The sequence below is a fragment of the Pseudoliparis swirei genome, chromosome 8 (genome assembly GCF_029220125.1).
Source record: "Pseudoliparis swirei isolate HS2019 ecotype Mariana Trench chromosome 8, NWPU_hadal_v1, whole genome shotgun sequence".
Classification (NCBI taxonomy): Eukaryota; Metazoa; Chordata; class Actinopteri; order Perciformes; family Liparidae; genus Pseudoliparis; species Pseudoliparis swirei.
Window position 1 is genome coordinate 20698637 of NC_079395.1, and position 25217 is coordinate 20723853.

General features: G+C 43.8%; 1 protein-coding gene across 2 annotated transcripts in view; it reads right to left on the bottom strand.

Moving 5' to 3' along the window:
- The window catches only part of astn1 (astrotactin 1), a 462961-nt gene that overhangs the window by 223468 nt on the left and 214276 nt on the right, over positions 1–25217 (bottom strand). For both annotated transcript variants that reach the window (XM_056421820.1, XM_056421821.1), the window contains exons 13-14: positions 4899–5065; positions 274–468 (exon numbers count right to left, since the gene is read on the bottom strand). In XM_056421820.1, coding sequence (XP_056277795.1) covers positions 274–468; positions 4899–5065 — 362 coding nt within the window. The remainder of the gene's footprint in view (positions 1–273; positions 469–4898; positions 5066–25217) is intronic.

A 25217-nucleotide genomic window follows, 5' to 3' on the forward strand; every position in this document is an offset into this window, starting at 1 on the left:
AACCACATCAACCAGGGAGAGTCTGAAGGGTTGGAATGCATAGCGCTTAGAAAACCAACAACAACAGGCGCGTTGCATCAGGGGTTCGGGTAGGATTCAATGCCCCGTGACTGTCTGAATAGGAGGGAAATTAAACATGAGACAGCATGCGTCCCTGTGGAAGTCCGTCTACCGAATACCTTTTGATTGGGCGCTAGCGCTTCCCCTGCTGAGCTACGAGCAGGCTGAACAATGTCTCTCATGCCCCACTAAACAAACAGCCTGCATGTTCACCTGAACGTGGCCCTGAGAATCTGTCCGGAGGTGCTCTCTTTGGTGTGGTTGTTGAATCCGTAGAACAGGTCTCCGAACACCGTCTGGTTAGCGGGGATGTCCGTCGCCTCGGCGCAGTCGATGCCCTCGGTGCAGGCCTCGGACAGCGGCAAGCACGACCTCCCGTCTGGACCGCGCTTGTAGTCCTCGATGCACCTTCAGGGGAAAGAGGGGGTTCAAGTCATTTAGCTAGCGTCTGCTCAGCTCTTGCACTTTCGGAATTCCTGATAGAGTGAAGTGATGCCGGTATGTTTTTCTGAAATTCCATCAGAATTGTGAGGGCATTTTGTGTGATGGTTGCTGGCTAGTCCACTTCAAAGTTGTGAAAGGCATTACGATCAAAGAAGCAGTTTGGGATAGCTATATGGAGCTGAAGAGCCATTGTGACGATTGAATTATTATTTGTATTTGGTTCAAAAGTATCTTCAACGGCTCTCTTGTAATAGAAAAGATGATCGCAATATAGATGACAAACACCGAGCCCTGAGAGTCGAGAAAAACGTTCTGGTGATTCAATTTCTTTCTTTTATTTAAGACTTTATTTTGCATTTTCATCAAAACAGAGCAATCCTTGACATTTAAAAAAATAAAGACAACAAAACAAACTGAGTACATTCAAAACAGTAGTATCAGTATCCGTAGTCCCGCCCACAGCGAGTACAAATGCCAATCTCCACATACATGAACATCTACATCAATAAATGCCCACATTCACACACAAGCTTCCATATCGACATGCACACCCGCAATGCATTCCCACCTGCATATACTTTTTTAGACATACACTCCATGAGGATGGTTCAATGAGGTGATTCATTTGTTCAAAGTCTGATCCAAATTGATTTCTCTCCTGTTACTGTTTCTTAAATCATCACTATTTACTGATTAATAATTTGTATGCTGATTTTTTTTTCTTGTTTTCCTCTCGTCTCAGGGCTTCCATCCTTTGTCAATATTGAGAAACTGTTCATCCCTCCCACTTGGCATTAATTACCAACCCATGTGACGAACACGCTACCGTCTGATGGGACACTTTCAAATGCTAAAACTAAATTACAAGCAGTCAGACATGTTGATTTAAACCTCGTGACTGAGGTATCATCGCCTGCTTTTTCACCATGTTCAAAATATGCACAACTCACACACACCTAACAACTCAACGGTGGAGCGCCAGCTAAATCAATTCTACTCAACTGGAACAAAATCCTCCATCTAAAAAAGAAAACAGGAGAGTCGTCTCAAGGTGCTTTCATATGATGATGTTTTGACACCTCGGTGTATAATGTACTGTGAAATGAGTCAAAGGCAGAGGAGGCAGGGATTGGGATGAGAGAGAGAGAGAGGATTTAGCCATGTCTGCACGGCTCTTGTTGAGAATGAAATCAAACACCGGCGTACGCTGTGCCCGCAATACATGGAGGTTAATGCAAAGACGACGGCAAGAAAACAGCAACTTCTGCTTAGATTGAAGTTTGGCACCCGACTCAGAAAATGAGCGCTGAGGAAGACGTTACTCAGTGTCCACCCAGCCCAGGAGAAGAATCGGTCTGTGAAATGAAATCACCAGCGGTGCTTCACCGAGGCTGTGTGCTGGCTTTAGGGGGCGTGACCTCACCGCGATCTAATGGCACCTCCATCCTGTAACAACGGGCCTCTGCTCCATTGAAGGCAGTTTGAGAGGCGACGGGAGGAAAAGCACAGGTGTGACTGAAACAGTTATGCTGCGTTCACACCACAAGCGTTGCGAACTACCTGCGCGAGTTGGTCCCGCGCAAAGTCAATGCACAGACGCCAGTGGTTGCGGTTGAAGCACATTTTCGGCGGGCGGTGCGAATTACGCAAATTGATAAAAGCTAAATATTTGCATCATTCGCCTCAAGTTGAAATATTTGGTGACTCTAACGGCTGCTGCTATTCTAGTAGCGCTGGAAGCGGCAATTATCTAGACAAAGTCGGTGAAACTCACCGAGTTGTGTGAGCCTACAGGTGATGTTATGTATAAATATATATTCAATACAATTCAATTCAGTTTATTTTGTACATCCCATTATCACAAATTTGCCTCAAAGGGCTTTACAATCTGTACACATACGGCATCTCTGTCCCAGGCCCTCACATCGGATCATATATGTATAAATATAACTATGATATTAATGTTATGAACATAAACACAAGGGCGTTAGATGTTCTGACATTTGTGGGATGTTCCACATAAAGTATAAAGCAGAACTAGTGCTTGGTTCTCTGCCTGCCCCGTTTGGACCTTGTTTTTTTGCAAACTGTTTTGCCTCATTAAAGAGTGCTTTATTTATTTATTTATATTGCGTCCAGCCTGTCACTCTGCACCTGAGCCTCACCCCGTCACAAGAACGTGACAGCTGGGGGATGTTTTAGGATACACTGAGCACCTATCTCCTCTTTTCTCAACTTCCTCCCCGGAGTCTTTGTGACTTCACGTCTCATAGGGTCCATTGGACCTGGCTGTGTCTGATGCCTCCTGCCATGGCCAAGCTGATGCCCCTCTTCTCTCCTACTTCATGACTCCATGCCGGTCAGTTGTAACCAAGAAGACCATTCAACATAAGATTCCTTACTGTTCCAACTCTACCAAGAGATGCTTTCCAGCTAATGGTCTGTTTGCTTGGTCCAAACCAGTGTGACACTAATGCTTCTTTCATTTGGTCTGAACAGGAATAATTCAGCTTCGCCTTAACCAACCAAATGCATTACATTTATTCATAATAGCCCCTCTACTTCCCCAGTATATATTAATGGATCTCTGTACTGACTCACACTGGTGGACGTGAGCGGGGAGTGAATAAAGCACACACACACACCAAGCACCAGATGCTGGTCTTTAATGGATAACTATATATATTTATATATATGTATGTATTCTATTTCTTGGGAGTTTTTCCTGATCCAATGTGAGGTCAAAGGTCAGGGATGTCGTATGTGTACAGATTGTAAAGCCCTCAGAGGCAAAATTGTGATAGTGGGCTGTATAAAATAAACTGAATTGAATTGAAATAAACTGAACCATCGCCAGGAGAGTCAAGTGTTCTGACATCAGTTGGAAAAAAAAAAGTACTTTTCGAACCGAGAGGCGTCAGGTAACATGGACCTGAGGTGCCTTCAGGAGCCAAGAAGCAGGAAGACGTGTTGGGAGCTGCCCGGTTCACAATGCACTTCATTGGAGGCGTGGTCCGCCTGGGACATTTTTTGTATTTTCTCAGCCACTCAGCTATTTTATTAAATGTCCTTGAAGGAAAACACTCATTGTGAATATGTCTTCTATTGTGAATAGTAAGATTAAAAGGAGTGGAAGTGGTGTGTGCTGAGTGATAACGGCTGCTGTCTTTAAACTACAGAGCATTCGGGTTGTTGTGTACACTAGGGGCTACATTTTGAATACATAATGTGTTTATTGCCTTTATTCTTTTAGCTCGGAAAAATTTATCAAATTGCTCGATATCAAATATTGTTTACATTTCTTTCCACAGAACAGCAGAAGATTACTGACGAAAACAGTTTGAAAATACATATCGACGTGCAAATAAATCACACAAACATATTTACGGCCTTACGTCTATGCTGATAGAACCGGACATTTTTTGCATTTTAGGTTAAATCCTTTTTTTAAGAACAAGGACATATTATTCTATGTATTTGAACAACTCATAAAAACTAAAATAATGACGCTTGACACGAGCTTTGACGACTCAAATGATGTTTGCTATGAATTAGCTGCGTTAGCCATTCTTCTTCATGTCAATGGATAATTCACTCAGGTACAGATTAAGTATCAAAAGTAAAATATTAATTTGCAAAGTTTCCATTAATCCAGAAACTTTGATATTATGACACGTGGAATGATGTTGGTGTGAACCATATTTGGTTTGGTTTCTGAAATGAAAATGATAGTTGTCGATTTGAGTTTATCGACACCATATCTCATCCATGTGGGTACATTGTAATCGGGCCATAGATCAAAATATGCTGATATACTGTTGATCACGCTGACATGATGATGATGCAATGATGAAGTCAAGCTATATGGAGACGTCACCTGAGTACAGCCAGGTGTGTTTGGCAAGAGAGCGGAAGGGCACATGATTTTTCATCCGCATTTAAGAACCACATTTTAAGAACCGCATTTAAGAACCGCATTTAAGAACCGCATGATAGAACCACATTTAAGAACCCCATTTTAAGAACTGCATTTTAAGAACCGCATTGTAAGAACCGCATTTTACGAACCGCATTATAGAACCACATTTAAGAACCGCATTTTAAGAACCACATTTAAGAACCGCATTTTAAGAACCGCATTTAAGAACTGCATTTTAAGAACCGCATTTAAGAACCGGATATTAAGAACCGCATTTAAGAACCGCATTTAGACTGCATATAAAGACAAAGCCGTATTTTCTGTTTAATATGAGCTTAATTTCTGTTTCTGTCTGTTCTGCAAATAAAAGAAAGTATGTAAGTGACACTATGAAAAGAATGCGCGTTGATTTTACTGACCGCTCCTACCACAGCAATTGAAAATAGGAGGCGGATAAATGCGCTTTATTTCTTACCCGCAGAACATCTGGATGTTGTAGAGCGTCGGGTCATCCTCTAGAGGCGCCAGCTGCTGGAGGCACAGCTGCTCGCACCCGCCGTTGAAACCGTCGGAGCAGTCGATGCCGATGTGGTGGTCGTAGCACCCAGTCCCATCCTTCATGGGGCTCAAACCCGGAGGGCACTGCACGGGAGAGGGGGGGGAGGGGAGGGGGGGGAGAGACACACCACACACAAGTGTTTTTAAATGAATATTGTTCGCAATTACAGATTTTTCTCCAGCATCCTTAGAGCTGCCGAGGCGGTGACAGGCTGCCACATTAACACTGATCCCAGATGGGGAGATAAACAGACCCGGTAACATCTGCGCCACAGAATGCTAACAGTCAGATCCCCGTTCCCATTAGTGCAGCCTGTGTGAACACCGAGCTTCTTCTTCTCCTCCTTTAAAGGCGCACTCGGCAGGATGTTTCATGTAACTCTCTCACACTATCCGTCGGAACAGCGGGAGCCTGCAACAGATGGAGAACGAGAAAACAGAAAAGAAAAAGACTAATCGTCTGCAATCAGAAAGTTGCTTATGAGTAGTGAAATATTTCATTAGTCAAGTAAGCGACGCTGGTTTCAGATTGCCGAAGTGTGAGGACTTTCTGCTTCTCTCTCATTTAAATTAAATATGCTTGTGTTGTAACCATAAATAAATACTATTTAAAAAATGCAGATCATTTCTTAATTTTTATTAAATGGTCCTTTTTTATATATATATTCCTTTGAGATATATAATCTCATTCCTAGCCAAGATGGCATTGTAAGAGTTTCACAAAGAACAAAAAAAGTATTTAAAAAACATTAAACACATTTAAATAGTCACAAAGAAGAGACAGCAGGTTAGTTACATTAACCTATGTACATTAAGCTTAGCAAACAACAACAACAACACCAACAATTGAGCCTTATGGGAAATACAATTTTTTTATTTTGTTCATAAAACACTCATTAAATACTTGATGCTAGATTAAAAAATGTTCCAACCAAAGTTTGTACATGTGCTGTTAAGAATGTGAATATCAGGAGAAAACTCCATGGCAACTAAAGATGGACGAAAAAAATGGTTATATGGGTACCATGAAGGTCGAGGTAAATAAGTGACCTAACCATCCATTAAGCCATCAGAGAGCAACATCATGTGTGTGTGTGTGTGTGCTCCCTCTCACCAGTTGCCACATTATTTCACCGTTTGTTCCCCCCTTGCCAAGGATGTCTCTCTTATACATGTATGGTACGGCCCGTGTACACACAGAAAGAAGAACCATCTCCTACTGAAGAACCATTTTTTCGTTTGATGCACTCCTTTAAAGATCCCTCGTTTGAAAGGTTCTTTGCGGAACCAGAAATGGTGCCCTAAAGAACCATTTTTTAAAGGTTCTTTGAGACACCTTTATAGGTTCTTTGAAGACATATTTAAGGAAATGGTTCTTTAAAGAACCCTGGTTCGAAAGGTTCTTTGTGGAACCAGAAATGGTGCCCTAAAGAACCATTTTTTAAAGGTTCTTTGAGACATCTTTATAGGTTCTTTGAAGACATATTTAAGGAAATGGTTCTTTAAAGAACCCTGGTTCGAAAGGTTCTTTGTGGAACCAGAAATAGTGCCTTAGAGAACCATTTTTAAAGGTTCTTTGAGACACCTTTATAGGTTCTTTGAAGAACCATTTAGGGAAATGGTTCTTTAAACAACCCTGGTTTGAAAGGTTCTTTGTGGAACCAGAAATGGTTCTTCTATGGCATCACTCTGAAGAACCATTTTCAGTTCCAGGTGGCACCTTCATGTTTCTGTGTAGGCACCCGCGAGAGGCCGTAACACACGTGTTGTGACTTCGTTGTCTTCATGCAAGGAGAACGTTCTCTCCCGCTTCACTCATCACACACTCAGCCAGTCAATCAATTCTTGCATCATCAATACTCCGCTCTCTCAAATGGACTTTGTAACTATTTATCTTGTCTGTGTTAGAAAATAAATTCGCCTTTTGCATCGTGCATGACTGTTTACTGTGGCGCAGGGGATGAAAAGAACAGCGATGAAATGGCAGTCATCTCAAATGAAACGCATTAAAAACATTTTTCTTTTCTAAAGGATCCTTATTCCGACGAGGAGGCAAGAATGCAGGTTTTAAATTCCAACGTCCACATAATCCAAGAGAGGGTTATCTTCTGGTTTGACGGGTGAAATGACAAATCTTTAGTTTGGAAACAAGTGTTGGAGATTCACGTCAAGATGTTACTGACTCCACCCGGTTCTCTCGTTCCACGGCCTCATTCAATGTTTCTTCTTTTCTCAGAGCCCCCCCTGTCAGGTCACATTCACCTCTCTTTTCTTTTTCTTTTCTTTCACGTTTGTCTTGATTTCAGTCCGGACCTGGAGATCCCGCTGGAGCTCGGAGGAGGGCTCATTTGGTGCCAGGTCGGTGTCAGGGAGGCTAAAGCGAGGAGATGTACAACCCCTCCGTGCGGTCGATCATAGGAGGGTCTGGAGCTTTTGGCGAATAAAAGGCGATGCTGGTAATGACGGACCATAATGCGTGAAGGGGCGCTTGACATTGAACATTTGGCGTGGGGATGCGCCGTGCGCCGTACCGTTTTGCGAGAGATCCGCCATTTCCATTTCGGTATGTTGGCGCCGCCATCAGCTGGCGCTGAGAACCCTCTGTCCCCCTGCTGGAGCGCACATCCAGGCCCTCAATAAACAATGGCTCCCCTCCCCTCCCTCTCCAGGTGGAGGCTGGGTCTTGGCCCACCTCCGGCCGCGGTGGACTTCAGGAGGAAGGCAGCTCTACTACACTGAGTGTCCTGGGGGTGGAGGGGACGACATGGTGGGGTAAGACAAAAGTACCTCCTCTCCTCAAGCAGCCGACGTCTGCTGGGGGAGCAGCCGGAGCCCGGACACCAGCCGTTAACAACAACTGGTTTAGAAGGCTGGCTCCATCGACTTGCTGCCGCCTGGAGCCTGTGGAACGTGGTGGAGAGGAGTCGTTGAAAGAACTGGTGTCCATATTGGACCCCGGACCCCACCCACCACCTCTCCTACAGACAGGTACTTTCAGGCCAGTCTCCTCCACGCTCCTCCGCTGCCACAAGGAGAGATACAGAGATTCGGGTATGAGGCTATGAGGCTCACAACAGTTCAGATCAACAGTTCACCCTTCTATTATGTCCTCCGTCAGCTATTACTTCAAAGGAAACTTTGATGGAGTGCATTTTAACAAGGCGCCGCACCCTCGGAATGATAACTAAGCAGCTGGTTTCCTATTGGCTCAGAGGGACCGGCGACTGCTTCTTACATTATTCAAGCCCACTGTATTCTTCACAGCACCCAGGTGGCTCATTTGGTGAATAACGCTGACACGCTTGTTGTTGTTTGCTGTTCCATTTGTTTTTTAAACATCGTATTTTTTATTTTTTTGCTTACTTATAGTAAAAGAATACACAAGAAAAACTTATACACTGTAAATATGTTGAATTCTAATACCATGCACTGATATTCTTTAGGAGTTGGATATTTTGCATTGGTGCAAATAGATATAGAATATTGAAAAAACTGTAAAATATTCAGTGTAGGATCAAATATGATAATTCCCATTAGCAGAGTTTAGTTATGTAGAAAACATAGCAGCTGATTCAGAGTTATTACTTTACACCAACTTCAAAAAATAGGGAAATCTTCTCAGCATATACCTGTCATCGCTGCATTTCAGAATGCAATTTATTGAGACCTCAATAGGAACCTGTGTAAAATATGTATCGCTGGACACGTGAGCTTACTGAGCTTGCATATTGTGACTTGATGAATGGCCTCGTTCACAGGAAATGTTCAGTGTCTTGTCAAAGTAAACCTTCAACGTAGGTTTACTTAAAGGTCTACTCACGCGTATACTTGCTTTATGAATAGTGTATTTGTTCGTTAAAGAATTGAGTTGACTTGGTTCAACACGGGACACAAACAGCGGTCTCCCTGGTGAAAGTCCTGTGTTTGTACCGTAACTTTTATCCTGCGGACGAAGGTTTGGGGAATTCTGGAGACGGAAATGAAGCCTTTATAACACAGGCATCAAACACAAGGCCCATGGGCCGAATCCGGCCCGCCAAATCATTTTATGTGGCCCCTGACGGCTTGAAAGACACGTGATCACCTTTTCTTTAACCCTTGTATGGTATTCGGGTCTGTGGGACCCGTTTTCATTTTTCATCAAAACAAAAATAATATGATTCATTATTTTTTCAAACTCAGACTTATTGGCCTTGGCTAATTTTCTGCGAAGAACATATATCAGACAAAATTTTCATCGACAGCAAACCGTAACCCCCCCCTACACATTTGTATTACATACAGGGTGTTCGGGTCCACTGGACCCGGGCTAATAAAAGTGTGGAAATTGTTGGTCCTGTGTACCTTCAGTCTGTCCTCCTCATGTCTGGGCCTGCTGTAAGTGTGTGTGTGTGTGTGCGTGCCCGCGTGTGTGTGTGTGTGTGTGTGTTCGCACGCGTGTGTGTATGTGAGTGGGCCTGCTGTAAGTGTGTGTGTGTGTTTGTGGGCCTGCTGTAAGCTAAGTATGTGTGTGTTTATGTGTGTATGTGAGTGGGCCTGGTGTGTCAATGTCACCGTTGATGAGCAGCTGATGCCATTTAGGGGCCGCTGCCCCTTTAGACAGTACATACCATCGAAACCTGCCAAGTATGGTATAAAGATCTGGGCTGCCTGTGATGCGACTTCCTCGTATGCTTGGAATCTACAAACCAGAGATAATTATGGACTACAATGCCTCAAAAGGAGGAGTAGACAACTTGGACAAGCTGGTGTCTGCCTACAGTTGCAAGAGGAGGAGCCTACGCTGGCCACTGGTGATTTTCTTTGACATGCTGGACATCTCGGCGTACAACGCCTTTGTCATCTGGATGGCATTGAACCCAGAGTGGAACAGAGGGAAGCTCCAGAGGAGGCGCCTCTTTCTTGGGGAACTTGGAAAGGCACTGGTGAAACCACAAATCCTAAGAAGACAGCATGTTCCGAGAACCTCAGCCTCTGCAGCCACCGTGAGGAGGATTCAGGAGAACAATGCTGGCGCCCCATCCACCCAACCTACAGAACCACCATCTGCAGAGCCTGAGGTAAGTGTGTGTGATGCTGTTGCAGTATATGTTTGACACTCATACCTTACGAGACAGAGGTTTTAGTAAAATTCATGATCTTTTCATCATTCTAGGTTGCGGCCGGCAGCAACAAAAAGAAACAGTGCGAAGTGTGTGGACCCAAGACGGACAGAAAGACGCAATATACATGCATCAAGTGCAAGAAGTACATATGCAACACACACACAGTAAACTCTGCCACTCATATGTTGAATAGGCTGGTATGAAAAGGCAATGTGTTCAACAATGTAATGTGTTCAATGTGTAATGTAAACTGTGTGTTGTGCTATGTAAAATTACCTGATGACTAATGAAATTCAATACAAATTCAAATAAATAAAACAATAGTTATGAACAAACTTGCTTCATTTGTAAATTTGTTGAATATTGTCCACTCATATCTTGATTAAAATTAGTTTTCTTGATTTTATCAACAAAAAAAACAGTAGCACTTTAATTCGTAAACGTGTTATAACAAAATTAAAGGGAAAATATTAACCATATTTACTGTTTATATTGCTCGTAATTGGGATGAAGAAAACATCTGTTAAGTATTTTAACATCAAATTGTTTGATTGTGTTGAATTAAAAGCCCAAAAATACAGCGGGTCCAACAGACCCACAACACCTTCTGAGTAACAAAAAAATGAATACCACACAAGGGTTAAGAAATTGAAGAAAACTAGCCTGTGCTTTTATTTTGAAGGTTTGAAATTAAATGGGTTTACATTATAATATTAGAGAAATGTTCTTATGTACAATATTTCTACACTTAAATAAACAATAATCAAATGCAAAGAGAGTTATTTGGCGGTATGTTTGAGTAGTTTATACAGTTACACCGGCCCTTTAAGAGGCAGCCGTGATGCTGATGTGACCCTCGGTGAAGATGAGTTTGACACACCTGCTTTACAACGTTTGAAATGTAGCTCAGAAGAAGCAGTCTCTTAGTCCTCCAGCGATTACTCCTTTAGCTGATTGGGGGCAGGTATGATGAATGAACCAACCATCTCGAGGCATTGGTAAGCCAATCACAGCGTCGTTGGTAAAACTTTAAAATGTGTTCTCCTCTGCTGCTGTCAGTTGCCTTTCAGCTCAAGTCGTTGCGACCCTCCTCCACCCCAGGCTCCTCCAATCGACATTACAACAATGATTCTTCTACACCAACACCAGTGTCTGGACTCCAGTTGGGGGATTCTGCCTGCGCGGATATCAGCATCTCTACCCCTGGCTTATCCAAATTCAGCATAGAGTCCAATCGCTAAAAAGACGTTGCACGATTTCAATATGCTATTGTAAATAAATTATTGTTAAACTTTAAATGCCCGTCTCTCTTGATTGAACTACTGTCGTAAGACGATGGTAGAGTTGACCAAACAAGGGTGGGAACGCTTCATGCAACTGTGCCTCGTGAGCAAGACCAGCCACCGCAGTGCACATTGGTTTGCTCATTTCATTGGAAGAGGCGAAGCCACCCGAACCAAGTAGATCTTACGAGAATCGGTGGTCAACAGGCTTCCATTTGGCGACCAGAAAGCAATACTACCAAGTGTAGTATATTTCCATCTACTGTATAATATCAGCAGGTGCGTCGGTGGGTGCGGCAATCATGTGACTGGGGAGGGAGACGCAGCGAGGACATCTGGTGGAGAGATGGGGAGTGACGGGGTGTGAAAAGCTGAGAGCACACGCAGGGAGGGGCAAAAAGGGAAAACAGAGGATGGCGAAGGTGGATGGGAGACCGGCCGGGGTCACCTTGACATCGAGAGACATTGTCAGACAAAGTCAAACATCTCACTACCATACATTCACATCTGCTCGGGGGGGTGGTGAAGTGTCATCTGTTAGGTTGTAATAGTTTATTTTGATATTGCACATGTGCAGAGGACGTCTTATGCATTAAATTAATACATATAGAACTAGAACGGGTACTCGGTAGAGCGCATACCTTCGCATATCACAACATTGGGCATTGAATTATGAACATGTTGGCATTAGTTGCATGCCAATTGGATATAAATTGACTGCGCTATGGTAAAAAGAAGATTTTGACCTATCCATGACCTTGACCTTGACCTTTGACCCGATTGATCCCAAAATCGAATCAAATGGTCCCCGGATAATAACCAATCATCCCACCAAATTTCATGCGATTCAAGAAGATGTTGACCTTTTCATGACCTTGACCTTTGACCCGATCGATCCCAAAATCTAATCAAATGGTCCCCTGATAATAACCAATCACCCCACCAAATTACATGCGATTCGGTTTAAAACTTTTTTTGTTATGCGAATAACACGCATACAAATAAATAAATAAATACACGGCGATCAAAACATAACCTTCCGCATTTTCAATGCAAAGGTAAATATATTATAATAGGAAATATTAGGGGGAATATTGATAGGGGTACTGTTTACTCTATGCAAATGTAAATGGCAAGAATTAAAGTATGTTGCATAAGAGTGACTGTTAGTTTAGTATTTCAGATTGTCGAAGCCGGTTGACCCAGGTTTCGTGACGTTTGACCCCTCCATTTTGATATCGGACTTTTATCCAACAGGAAGGTGTTAGAGGCTGAACTAAACCTTTGAGAGTGAGTGATTGGCTGATTTTGCGACTAAGACTCTGTACTGTGGAAATATCGTTCTCCTTCGTCTTGACCCGGGCGCTTCGAGCTGGCTCCTGAGGAGCCCAGATCATCACGAAGACCACGATCGTGAGCCTCGATTGTTTATTCACACTTCTTGCCATTAAATGTTGTTGAACTCAATTCACGCGCATCCGGAGCCTGATGTCCATCATCTGCCAAGTGCCCAGTTTCAGTTTCTCTTATACATCCTATAGCAGATTGTAGTTCTAATACACTGCATGAGAAACGACAATAACAAGACCTTCTCATTGCATTACATGTCCTTTAGCTGACTCCTTTATCCAAAGCAATTTCCAATCACGTTACATTAACACACCGTAGACACAGCTACAGGGAGGGTTACGCGTCTTGCTCAAGGACACATCGACTTGGACGGGGATTGAAACCGTTGTGGCAACACAAGGGGACAGGGAGTGGACGGACGCGATATCCCCACTCAATTACGGCGGCCACATGACAAAATGGCCGCTCGGGCGGAAACTACAGCTCCCAGACTGCCTCACCACGCACCCAGCTGCAAGTGTTTATGACAGCTAATTGAGGCAGGGCTGGGAAGCTTCAGAAGAGACAGAGGGCCGAGCACAGGGAGGGAAGGAGCTGGACAAGCCAGGCGCTGAAGCACAGCCATGCCGAGGACAAGAGCCCAGCGGACGAAAGAGAGGAGGACGTTGTCACGCAGACGTGCTTACGATAAGTTTTTGTTTAAAGAACCTTTTCCTCCCCCGGAACGCTTTTTGTTGAAGGATGGACTTTTTTTGATTTGTTTGATGAATAAACATTCCCCTGCATTTTGAAACCTATCACTTTTGCCTGTGTTTACTCCTCCCTTACACCGCCCGTGACACCGTCGACCCCCTGATTGGAAGACGGACCTGCTCACCTCTGACCCACAGTCACCCAGACTCATCATTTAATAACATAAAAGCCTCAAGGAGGAATTTGACAGTAGACCTTTTTGTTGTTGTTGTTGTTGTTTACTGCAGTTGTATCTTGTAACAATACTGCTTTTACATTTGTATTGTTCCTTTCAAAAAAAGTGTTCTACTTTCACCTGTAACAGCTGATGATGACATTGAGTCAGAGTTGCTTCTAGTAGGTCACATTCTCACAGGAACAGCAGTCTCCTGGACACAAGTCCTGTGTTTGTTTGACTCTCCCGCCCCGTGTGGATTGGCTGGTCCTATAGACGCCAGCAGCTGTCAACGTTTACTAATGATGGGTGGTATGCTGTTGCCAAATACCGAAAGCCACTGACCAAGAAAAGTTATTTGACTGGTTGGAATATATATATATTAGGGCTGTCAGCGTTAACGCGTTAATCTATGCGATTAATTTGGCCGCGATTAACGCACTAAAGTATTTTTTAACGCAATTAACGCAACTTTGTTTACTTCCGGTGTGCATTGAAATGTTTGCAATCCTCTGAGTGTCAAGCCGCGGCAGTCCGCCTCCTTCCTCCCGTCTGCTCCTCGATATTCACAGGGCGACGTGTCGGTGACGCGGGGCGGAAGGTGCAGGTGACTTTTTTTTTGTTGCTCCGCCCCGATGCGCGCGCAGACGCGCCGGCATGGAGCTCTGCGGTGCGCGAGACGGAGAGCCGAGAAGAGTGAACGACACGTTGAGACAGAATGACATGCTGCTGGAGAGACGACCAACAACAGATGTTTAGTTTAATAAAAGAACAAAGACGTCTTGAAGAAAATAACCGTACATTACTTCTGCTGTAATCTGGCGCTATAGAGAAAATTACAGGGGGGCGGGGCCTCACCCTGATAGAATGGTGGGGGAAACACTGGGATGTGTCATATGCAAAAGACTTTAAAAGATGAATTTACTTTTTTTTTGTAAAATCGAGAAACGTGACATATTTGAATGTCAGCCAGTTTACCAAGGCCACTGGTTCTGCTGTTGTTCAATGTTAAAGATGACAGGACCAATGGGGTCTCTAATATACCTTTTCTTACTAATCTGGATGTTTCACTGAAGAAACAATTTATCATCCACAATATTAAATACCTCGCTGGCACTTTATAGGTAGGAGCCTCTTTGAAAACACAGCTCTGTTTGAAGTTTTGTCTTTAAAAAAGAATACAATTAAACAAGTGTCTAAAATACACGCTGTCTGAAGTGATTACTCGTTCATTTAGAAGATTTAGTCTTTAGAAGAAAAAAAAACTTGTAGTCGCGATTAGTGAATTTCAAAATGTGCGATTAATTAGTTAATTTTTTTTAATCGATTGACAGCCCTAATATATATATGGGTGAATGATATCATGTAGTATAAAAGCACCTTAAGTTGCATTTCCTGATATGTATTTGGCCTATCACCTGTGTGTCAACAATTAGTGTGACGCCTTGTCGCCCGTTGAGTAGTAATTTATGTGGCGTTCATTTTTCTGCCGATAACTCCTTTACGTATCTTTCTGGAGTCTGAGGAAGAGCCTGGTGCCTGAAATGTTACGCACCAATGAACAGCCTTCTCACGGGTGCTAATCCGGGATTGATCAATCCTAATCCTGTGAGATATGATACAGCACCCATCCTGTTGAATCTGGACATGTACGTCTTGTTATTTCTTATCAACCATAAACCCAAATCATTTAAAGATGTTTTTACTTATTTAATTATGTTTTTGATCAGATGTTGCATTTACATCCCACTCTTAGAGATTATTGAGCTCATGTATAACTGCTATTTTATCGACCTTAGAGAGTAAAGACCTCTGGACCAGTACAGAATGGGGACACCTGTTGAATGTCGCACTCCCTGGTCTTGCCCCCCCCTCCCCCGATGAGGTGATATTGATTTCTGTACCCTCTGTCAGGGCCCATTGTGACAGATGATGCATCGCCTGCCATGCAGAGAGCACACGAGACGTCGAATCTCTTCGCACATCTGTGGCACGGAGTCTTTAAATCACCGCGGCTCGGTGCAATCGATGTGCCGCGTGGATATGTGTCGCGGGCCGAGGAGGAATTCGTATCGACGGCTGCAAAAGGCTTGCCAACAACAGATCGCTCTTGATATCGACTGCCATAAGATGCTTCCGGCATGTTGGAATAGTGATAACTCTGGGCCGTGTTCCAGCCGCCCGTCGGACGATAATCATTAAGAATATGCGGCTGCCAGAATCTTTTGTCTGTGGATTGTTATCACTTCAGAACTCCATAACGCCAGTCTATAATCCTGGTTCGTCATTGATAATCCTCCGTTCAAAAGCACTCACCCAAACCTTTCATAGTGTTATCCGATTTAAAAAAACTACTCCTGGCTCTTTTATTCTGTTTTCTTTTATAGCCATGAATGTGGAATCAATACTTGTAATGACATAACGTGACTGACACGTTGAGGAAATGATACATATCAAGAGAAAGCTTTTATTTTCCTATGTCTTCACATAAAAGAATGAGATTGCTGTGTTTTTTTAAATGTTATTTTATATATTGCAGTCTCATCTAAAAATTGATTTGCAATTCCACGTCCAACACTATTTTCGCAACATGAGAGGTTTGAGGACCTCGCAATGGACAAATGCCTCCAGGTGAAGAAGAACATGAACTTTGAAATCATTTCCACACCGTCCTACATTATTTAGAGTTCAAAAGCACCGTTGGCTTAAAGCAGAAGAAACTTCAGAGACGACGTATGAAAAGAAAAAACTAGTGCTGTGAAAAATAACGCGTTAACTCAGTTAATTAAATTACAGGTTTAACTAGTTTTGTTTTTTTAACGCATTTAACGCATGCGCAGAATGAGCTTCCAATCCGTCTGTTGTTGGTCGTCTCTAACCAGCAGCATGTCATTCTGTCTCTACGTGTCGCGTTAACACGACTCCGATCTCCGTCTCGCGTGCCGCAGAGCTCGGATGCTGGCACATCGGGACGAAAAAAAGTCTCTTGCATCCCCCTCCCCCCCGTCAACAACCCCTCTCTCGGCTCGCGCGGCAGAGCTCCGATGCTGGCGCGCGCACTGGTAAGCAATGCAGGGCTCTCAAGTGTCACGCATTGAGCGTGAGACTCACGCATCACGGTCTTAAACCCCCCCCCCCCCCCCCCCGTCAACAACTCTTCTCGGAGCTCTTGCCTGTCTTGAGAGCCCTGTAAATGTATATATGTGATAAATCATGATTAATCCACAGAAACCTGTGATTAACCTGATTAAAAATTTTAATCGTTTCACAGCCCTAGAAAAAACATAAAGTACTTAGCATCGAGGGTTCAATTGCGGCACACATCAGTGTCTTTTCAAAAGTCTGCAGGTCAAAGTGTTATAATAAACGGTTCAGAAGGCTTTGAATGATTTCAGTTATGGACCTCGGATATCTCAGGTCAAATATTCACACAATAAAGTCTTATCTTACGGATATTTTTTTATTTTTATCGTGACCATTTCACAACGTGGCGTATGAATGATGCCGAAACATAACCGTGAGCTTTTCACAATGTGAACTATTTGTGTTGCCTAAACAGCGACCGTTTTACAACAAAAATAATCCCGACAGCTGCATGATGTTAATTATCTGTGTTTCCATGAACTAATGCTATTAGACTTCATAATAAATCCCCTCTGGCCAAACCCTCCTCAAATTGAACATCAATAAACCTTGCAGCGCTGTCGCTTTATACTTTAGAGACGCTGTATACACTTTCCTTATTTACATTTTCATTTCCTTTATTATTGAAATTCTTAAATGTAATATGCCCTGCTATTTTATTGTATTGTATAGTATATTTGTAAAAAATATGTTTTGCTGCTGAAATGCAGAAATTTTCCCCTGGGGATGAATAAAGTAAAATCCAATATAAATCTAATCTAAATCTAATATAATATAACAGTCATGGCTGCACAAAATGAACCATACGTGAAGATGGCATGCAAAAGGCCAGAGAAGGAGTCTGTACAAGTGGCAGAATATGACAGAGTAGGGATGAAATAGTGTTGTTACAGTATGCATCTGCAAATAACTGGAAAGAGCATATTTCATCTCCAAATGAAGCGCATAACACTCAATGAAGCATATTCACTGACATAAGATAAAGGGTCTTTGTTGGGAAAGTGTTCAGCATTTATCTTCCACCATTTAATAACTGGACAGTGAGTAAGAGTGCTGTCTGCTCGGCAGTGGAAGGAGCTCGCCGTGCAAAGCCGGCTCTGGGAAACCTCTTGAACCCCGCCACGCCTTTTAATCCCGCTTCTTAATGGAGATGAATTCCTGGAGGCTACAGTGAATCAGAGCTGTCCTACTTGCCAAAACAGCAACAAATCCTCAACAACAACAATGCACTTTTTCTGAATTTGTCCAATAGGCAGAACTGTGCAGAAACACAACGGTTGTGGACTGGTTATGAAGGCAGTGCCGAATGCTTTACTCATCAAGACCAAGCTATTGCAAAAAGGTCTTCAACTGTCATTTGGAAAATACCACCTTTAACTTTATAACGCACATGTAACCCACTGATTGGCTCAGGGAGGAAACTCTTTTAATTGGCCAATTCAGGACCCGAGTCCTAATAAATATCCGGGTCAAGGGTCGCCACTTCCTGTTTGGATTGGGTGCAGACAGCGGTGAGTGCAGCACGAGTGTACCTTGATTACGTTTAAGTGAATTTTGTGTTGTGGACTGTGCAATGTGCTTAGCATGTTTTGTGTCAATGTTAGACACCCATTTTGTTATATTACATGTTTTTTTCTTTTCTTTTCCTTTGTATTTCCCTGACTATGTCAGCGCTTTTGGTTACTGCTATTACATTTTTTGTGTGTTTTAAATTAACTGTTTTTATGTGACCTTTTGTATAGGTCAGGTTTTTGAGCTGATACAAATTTGTATCAGATGAAGATGGCGAGCTACCCACGAGTTGAATGAACACGATGACTGCCCACTTTGAAAAAGTTTCTTTTTCATTATAAATATGTGTACTTGAATTATTTTTATGTTCAGTTCCCTTAAAACTCAACTATTTGATTTTGTGTTTTTCCCACACGAATTGAGCTCCATAGCCGAACCTGGAGACAACATCCATAGACTTTGGTAAAAAAAAACATTTAGCTGACACTTTAATCCAAGGTGACAGAACATTCATACACTGTAGACACAGCTACAGGGAGCAATTCAGGTCTTGCTAAAGGACACATTGTTAGAAGTGGGACAAATAAATGCGAATTTTTCTGGGATTAGCAAGGGGATCCGTAGACCAGGCCGGGAAAGAGCGAATGCGGAATGTTAGTAATAAAACAGATCAAAGGGGACCCCAGTTCCATTAGACTACAACAACAGGAAAGCAACAAGGCATCCATCAGGCCGGCCGACGGGGAGAGTGGCTGTAAGATCAAATGAAAGCGTCGAGGCCATCGCTGGGACGATAAGCAGAGGGCCAGGTGTGACAGAACAAGGGTCCTGAGTGGTCATCTTTGGCGTTTACAACCGGTGACCCTCTGTCTGAACTCACTCAGGGGCCCCACGCCGACACCAGATGTAAACATTGCACCTCTTGTGATATTCAAATGAAGACCTGTTTGATTGTGTGTTCGGAGCCCATATCCTCACCATATGGGCCCAAGAGGATGTTACTGCGGAGTGAATAAACACAAACCTGAATTCATGTGTGTTAACCTGCCTGTAGATCAATGGTCTTTGATATGATAATGTAACCTATGTCTCCCATCTGTTCTGTATACTGACCCCCGGTTAGAGTGTGTTCTGTGTCACTGCCCACGGGAAGTCTCACCAGGTCTGAAAGAATCATAAAGCGGGGACCCTAAGTGCCTGAGAGATAAGAGGAGACACCCGGAGACAGGTCACGGAGGTGACCGAGCTCATCTAAACCAGCTAAGACAACGGTCCCCCTCTTTGATGTAGGACAGAGAGTCTCTCCAGAACCTCTCAGGAAGAGAGGAGGGGGGGGGGGATGAACCCCCCATCAGCACCCCAAAGAGGGACGGATATCCGGTAAAAGTGGGAGGAGCCGAGGGTATAAAGGTGACGAACAGAGGAAATGAGAGGGTCAGAAAAAAGAGTTTTTTTAGTTGTTGTGATTTAGCGTCAGGCTTCCGTGAGGGAACTGACTGGTAATTGTACTCTGTTTATTTCTTCTTTCTTTTTTTGAATAAAATACTTGCTGCCTTGCAGTCTTAAAACTTTACCATTCGGTTTGTGGACCTACTTTGTTTGTGAGACCTATTTCTTCACCTGTCGACCCACCCGAGGAGACCGCAGGCGGAGACCCGAGAGCGGACCCCGCAGCCTCCGAGGTGAGTCTGCATGGCTACCCCTACTGACCTCAGTCCCCCAGGGACCATTCTGATCCCTCACACTCTCCACTGACATTTTGTACTGACGAGAGAAATCGCTGCAGCTGGTAGACCTCCGGCTCTCGGCCGAGCCGTGGTTGGTTCCGGGACCAAGAGAGGGACTCGTAACACTTGAGTCCTCGTCGCGAAGTTTGTCCTAAGAATAAGAATATTAATAAGTGTCCCGCCAGCCGCTCTACGAGCCTTGTACCCTCGAGCGTGTTGGGGTGAGACCAGATAATTGAATACCCAGCATTTCTCTCCGCGGAGATCGTTCCGACATCATCCGGGGTGCCGCGTGCCGAGAATAACAGCTACCACTGTCTATGTGCACGCGCGTCATTCATCAGGCCCGAACGATCGCAGAATCATATAGAGGGAGTTACTGATCTCCGCCTCCCTCCCCCTTAACTCGGTCTTCGCCCTCGCTCGAGTTTCCCTCTCCCCCTCGAAGCACAAGGCGAGGATACCGTGACCGGGGCGATCGTCAGAAGAGAGGACGGACATCGTGACCCGTGGACCCGCGTCCTCTCCAGTGCGACAGGTTAGCAGCGCGCGGTGAAGCGCTGCGCCTGGGCGTCGCCGACGTGCTTTTACGACAGTTTGCTACACGTCTGTCCTTAGAGCACGATTATTTCCCTCAATAAAGTTACCGGTGTGAGCCGACTCGCCCCTCAAACCTTTCCCCCCCCTCCTCTCCCTCTCTCCTCTCCCGTCCCCCCCCCTCCCCATTCCTTTCCTCCCCCGTTTCCCCTACACGAGAATAAGCGGCGTGACTTTTCTTTCCGTCTCCCACCCGAGGCGACCGAATCGGTTTACGTACGCGTTTCTCTCAATAACATCGACAAGGGCAGGGATTGAACTCCAACTGCCTGGTTAAATGACTGACATGCTAACCACTGACCAACAGTCGCCCAGACTTTTGGAATAAAGATAATACTACGAATAGGTATTACAGATATATATATATATATATATATACAGATCATCAGCAGAGGTTTTAACGTAGCACGCAACTTTCAAAATAGAAAGTCTACATGATATCCTCAACATTTCTACATGCATGGCAATTTGAAATAATTTCCATGACTTTCTGTTGACATCTCCTTTGCTTGTGTGTCATATCTGTTCAGTGAAAAGGTCATTTCAAAAGTAGCTTCAGGGGTTTCAACCCTTACAGAAACACAACGGTTGTGGACTGGTTATGAAGGTTACGAACGCTTTACTCATCAAGATCAAGCAACTGCAAAAAAGGTCTTCGACTGTAATTTGGAAAATACTGTTAAAGAATATATATTATAGTTTAGCATAGCTTAGTATTGTTTGCATATAGATTATGTGTAAAATGGAAAACACTGAATGGAAGTTAAAATCTCCAGCGGAGCACTCTGGTGCCTGACTGATCTAAAGAAAGATAACAGTGACACTTGGTGATTCCGGAGGTGATCACATACAAAGAGCTCTCTATACTCTCAGAGCATAGGAAGGGTCCAGATGTGGCCATTATTCTCCTTTTAGACACTCGAGGTCACTCACTTTCCCCCCCCTTCACCTATCCCCCTCACACGCTCACACACTCACACATGGGAAGAAGCCCCGGTGTGGGCGGCCTCGGAAGATCCAGGCCCCATTCCTGAAGAGATAAGGCCCCGAAGGGAGTCTTCTTACAAGAGAGGGACTATCTCCTCTTCCCCCACCTTTTCAATACATGTGCACTCATTGGCAGACGAGAAGAACCAATGAAGGAGCGGCAGAGGCGGGAGCTGGCAACAAGAACCAATGAGAAGACACCGCCCCCTTATCTCCTGACGAATCAGAACTGTGCCTTTCGGCTATTTAAAATGGCCGCCGCGCACTCTAAGTCGTGTTCTTTTTCTCCGGTGCCGAGGCCATCGGTCAGAGCTCTGGAGAAGGGTCCACAAATGATTGTCCACCTGTATCCTGATTTCTGAATAAAACGCTAATAGATGTAACGTAGAAGTCTACCGCTCTTTCTTCCAGTGAGTCCTGTCCAGGTGGTGTGATGTTGTCCAACTCCAACAAATGGTAGCAAGAGAATGGTTGTGAAATCCGGTCCAGAGACCTGAGGAGGACGAGCACGAGAGACCCCCGGACGACACTGCGTTCAAGGCCCACTCCAAGAACCCTGATCAAAACACCGTGTACAAAATAAGGTAGGACTGAACCTATTCATTTAAATCAGTCAGATTGAATACTCTAAATTTGATCAGGAGTATTGAGTGAGTATTGAAACTGCAAAATGTTTTGACTTGATTTAAAATTAAAATAAAAGCGTAAAAAGGAAATCACGATACAGTTTGACATAAAGACCTCAGGAGGCATAGAAAGACTTCATAGGAAGCGGTCTGGGGCGAAAAAGACTTCATAGGAAGCCGGTCTGGGGCGGTCAGGGGCCCTTGCGTGAAAGACTTCATAGGAAGCCGGTCTGGGGCCGAAGGCGGGTCAGGGGCCCGCGTAGAAAGACTTCATAGGAAGCCGGTCTGGGGCGACGGTCAGGGGCCGCACGTAGAAAGACTTCATAGGAAGCCGGTCTGGGGCGGGTCAGGGGCCCGCGTGAAAGACTTCATAGGAAGCCGGTCAAGGGGCGAAGGCGGGTCAGGGGCCCGCCGTGAGAGACTCTACAGAGAGCCGGTCAAGGGGCGAAGTCGGGTCAGGGCCCGCATCAGAACACATGTGTAATGCATAAACTGTGAATGAATGTTGAATACCGGTGGTGAATAAGTGTTGTCAAAGTGGAATCAACAGAACAGAGTCGAAACCTTACGGTGTCAACGCAAGCTCTAGTCTGTTGAATTGCACGAGTGACAAATAAGGATTTATTGTTTTGAAAGGCACGCTGCCGAGTAAAGAACACCCATATGGCGATTGTGTACTATGTGTAAGAGCAGTTACGAGTTTGAGATTGAGGAGGTTACTGCGAAACAACGAGGAAACTCAGCTTAAACACTGCAATAAGGCAAGAGCAGAAACGTAAACACAGAAGGGAGAGAACAGCTGTGAGGCTGCAGCGGATCACCGCGCGACACGCGCCGTCACAGACAGCCGCCCCCCTCCCCACTTAGCTGCGCGGGCCGCCCCTGTAGGCCCTCTGAGCGAGAGAAGTTGAGAGAGGACAGTTACAAAGAACTTTTGAAGATAAGATATAGTGTTGGGTTTACTATTGATTTTAAGAAACAATAGTGGTTATTATTACAGTAATGCCGTCCGGTCTGGTAATTGATTTCCATCACTGTTTTAGTACTGAGTTTTTATTTGTTTATCTGTTTTGATTGACAGTTTTAGAGAATAGTGTTGGGTTTACTGTTTTCTTGGGAAAAGACAGTGGTTATTATTACAGTAATGCCGTTAGGCGTCACAGTAATTGATTTCTCATCACCGTTAAAAACTGAGGTTTATTTTATTTTAGTCGGTTTCAAAGGATAGTTTTGGGTTTACTGTTTTTGGAAAAATAGTGGTTATTATTACAGTCGTCCGTTGGATGTACAGTGTCGATTTCTCATGAGCTGTTAAGAAACTGACACCTGTTTATGCGATGTGCAAATGTTTTGTTTTCCCATAAACTGATAGAGTGTGAACATCACCTTTCTTTCTGAAACATAGTTTTAATAAGTGCGTATTTTAATATTAATAGAAAACGGACATTTGCAGATACCCAGATAAAGATAAAAGAACACAACAACACATAATGACGAGCCCACCCAAAGGAGAGATGACAGTGCGAGATTGGTTGAAAGAACGAGTGAAGGACAGAGCAGGCCTGAATTGGGCAGAAGTAAGCAACGTATTCAAAAGAGTAGAAGGAAGTTGGATACAAAGGGGATGGTTAAGACCAAACAATTCTCTCCCCAACGAGGAAGAAAGAGAAAGCATGAGGAAAAGCATAGACAAGGATGTAGAAGATGCAAAAGACAGATATGACCAGATAAAAAAGGGTTTGAGTATAATTTCAACCCGTAAAAAGGCTAGAGTAGGAATAACAGAGGCGAAGAGAAGCAGGTCAAACAATGGGCCCTTGAGGAACTGGAACGTAAAACAAAATCAATAAGAGACGGCAGGGTAGAGAAAGCTCAGCAGCAGGACAGCAGGTTATACCCAAACCTAAAGAACACTAATCTAAAAATAGACAGCAGAGCAGGCCCGACAGCGCCTCCATCATATCATTCAAGCAACCCATTCATACAGATGCCAGTAATAGAAGTGGAAGATGGAGGAATAAAGGCCTCCATCTCAGGCATCGTTACACTTAATGCAGTGCAGGGACAGGTGAATGCAGACTTTAAATCCAGAACCACAGATGACGAAGAGACTAAGCAACTTGTCAGGGACAACAGAAGGACGGAAGAATTTTTGAAGATAACTATTAATTAGTAGAGTGTCGACCATCTTTTACTTTTGAAATGATGCTTTAAAGAAATGCATTGTTTTGCCAAAGTTTTAATTTTCTTTAAATTAACTGATAAATTGCCTGGCTAGCTCAGTCAGTAGAGAATGAGACTTCTAATTCAAAGGTTGGAGGGTATTCAGTTTTAAATTGATCCCTTTATTATTTTATATAGTCATCTATTTTATATTCCTCAGTCTCTCTTAAAGATTTGACCCCTTTCAAGCATAACTGAAGTTTTTCCCAGCCACAAGGCACCTCTCTTAGCAGTTCACATTAAAAATAATAAAAAAACTGAGAAAAAAGGTTGATGGTTCTAAGATAATGATGATGCCACCATTTGATGGTGAGGATGAGCAGCTTATTTAGATAGAATCAGAGAGTTGTAGAATGACAAACTAGGGAAAGATTTCCTTGAATATAGCATGACTGAACAGTTTTTAGGTTATCAATAGAATCATCAGTGACTGTGACCATACAGACCGAACTGAAAGGGATAGTAGGACTAAAGTACATGAACTTCTATGACTTAGAAGCTCAGGTCAGATGACAAACAGATAAAAATAAACAGCAGAGAAAAGATGACCTGACCAAAGCAGAAGTAAATGGCACAAGCCACGGTGCAGCAGACTGCAGCACAACTACATGGACCTTAAGTCCTGTATAGTCTGTACCCAGCTCCTCCTCCAAATCCATAAGCACTGATCTATCAACAGCCACAGCAAGCCACGTTTGCACCGCTTCAAGCTTAGTTCCCTCAAACCTTATGTCCCACAACAGGTGGGTCAGCAGCCCATAAATGGGGCCCATAA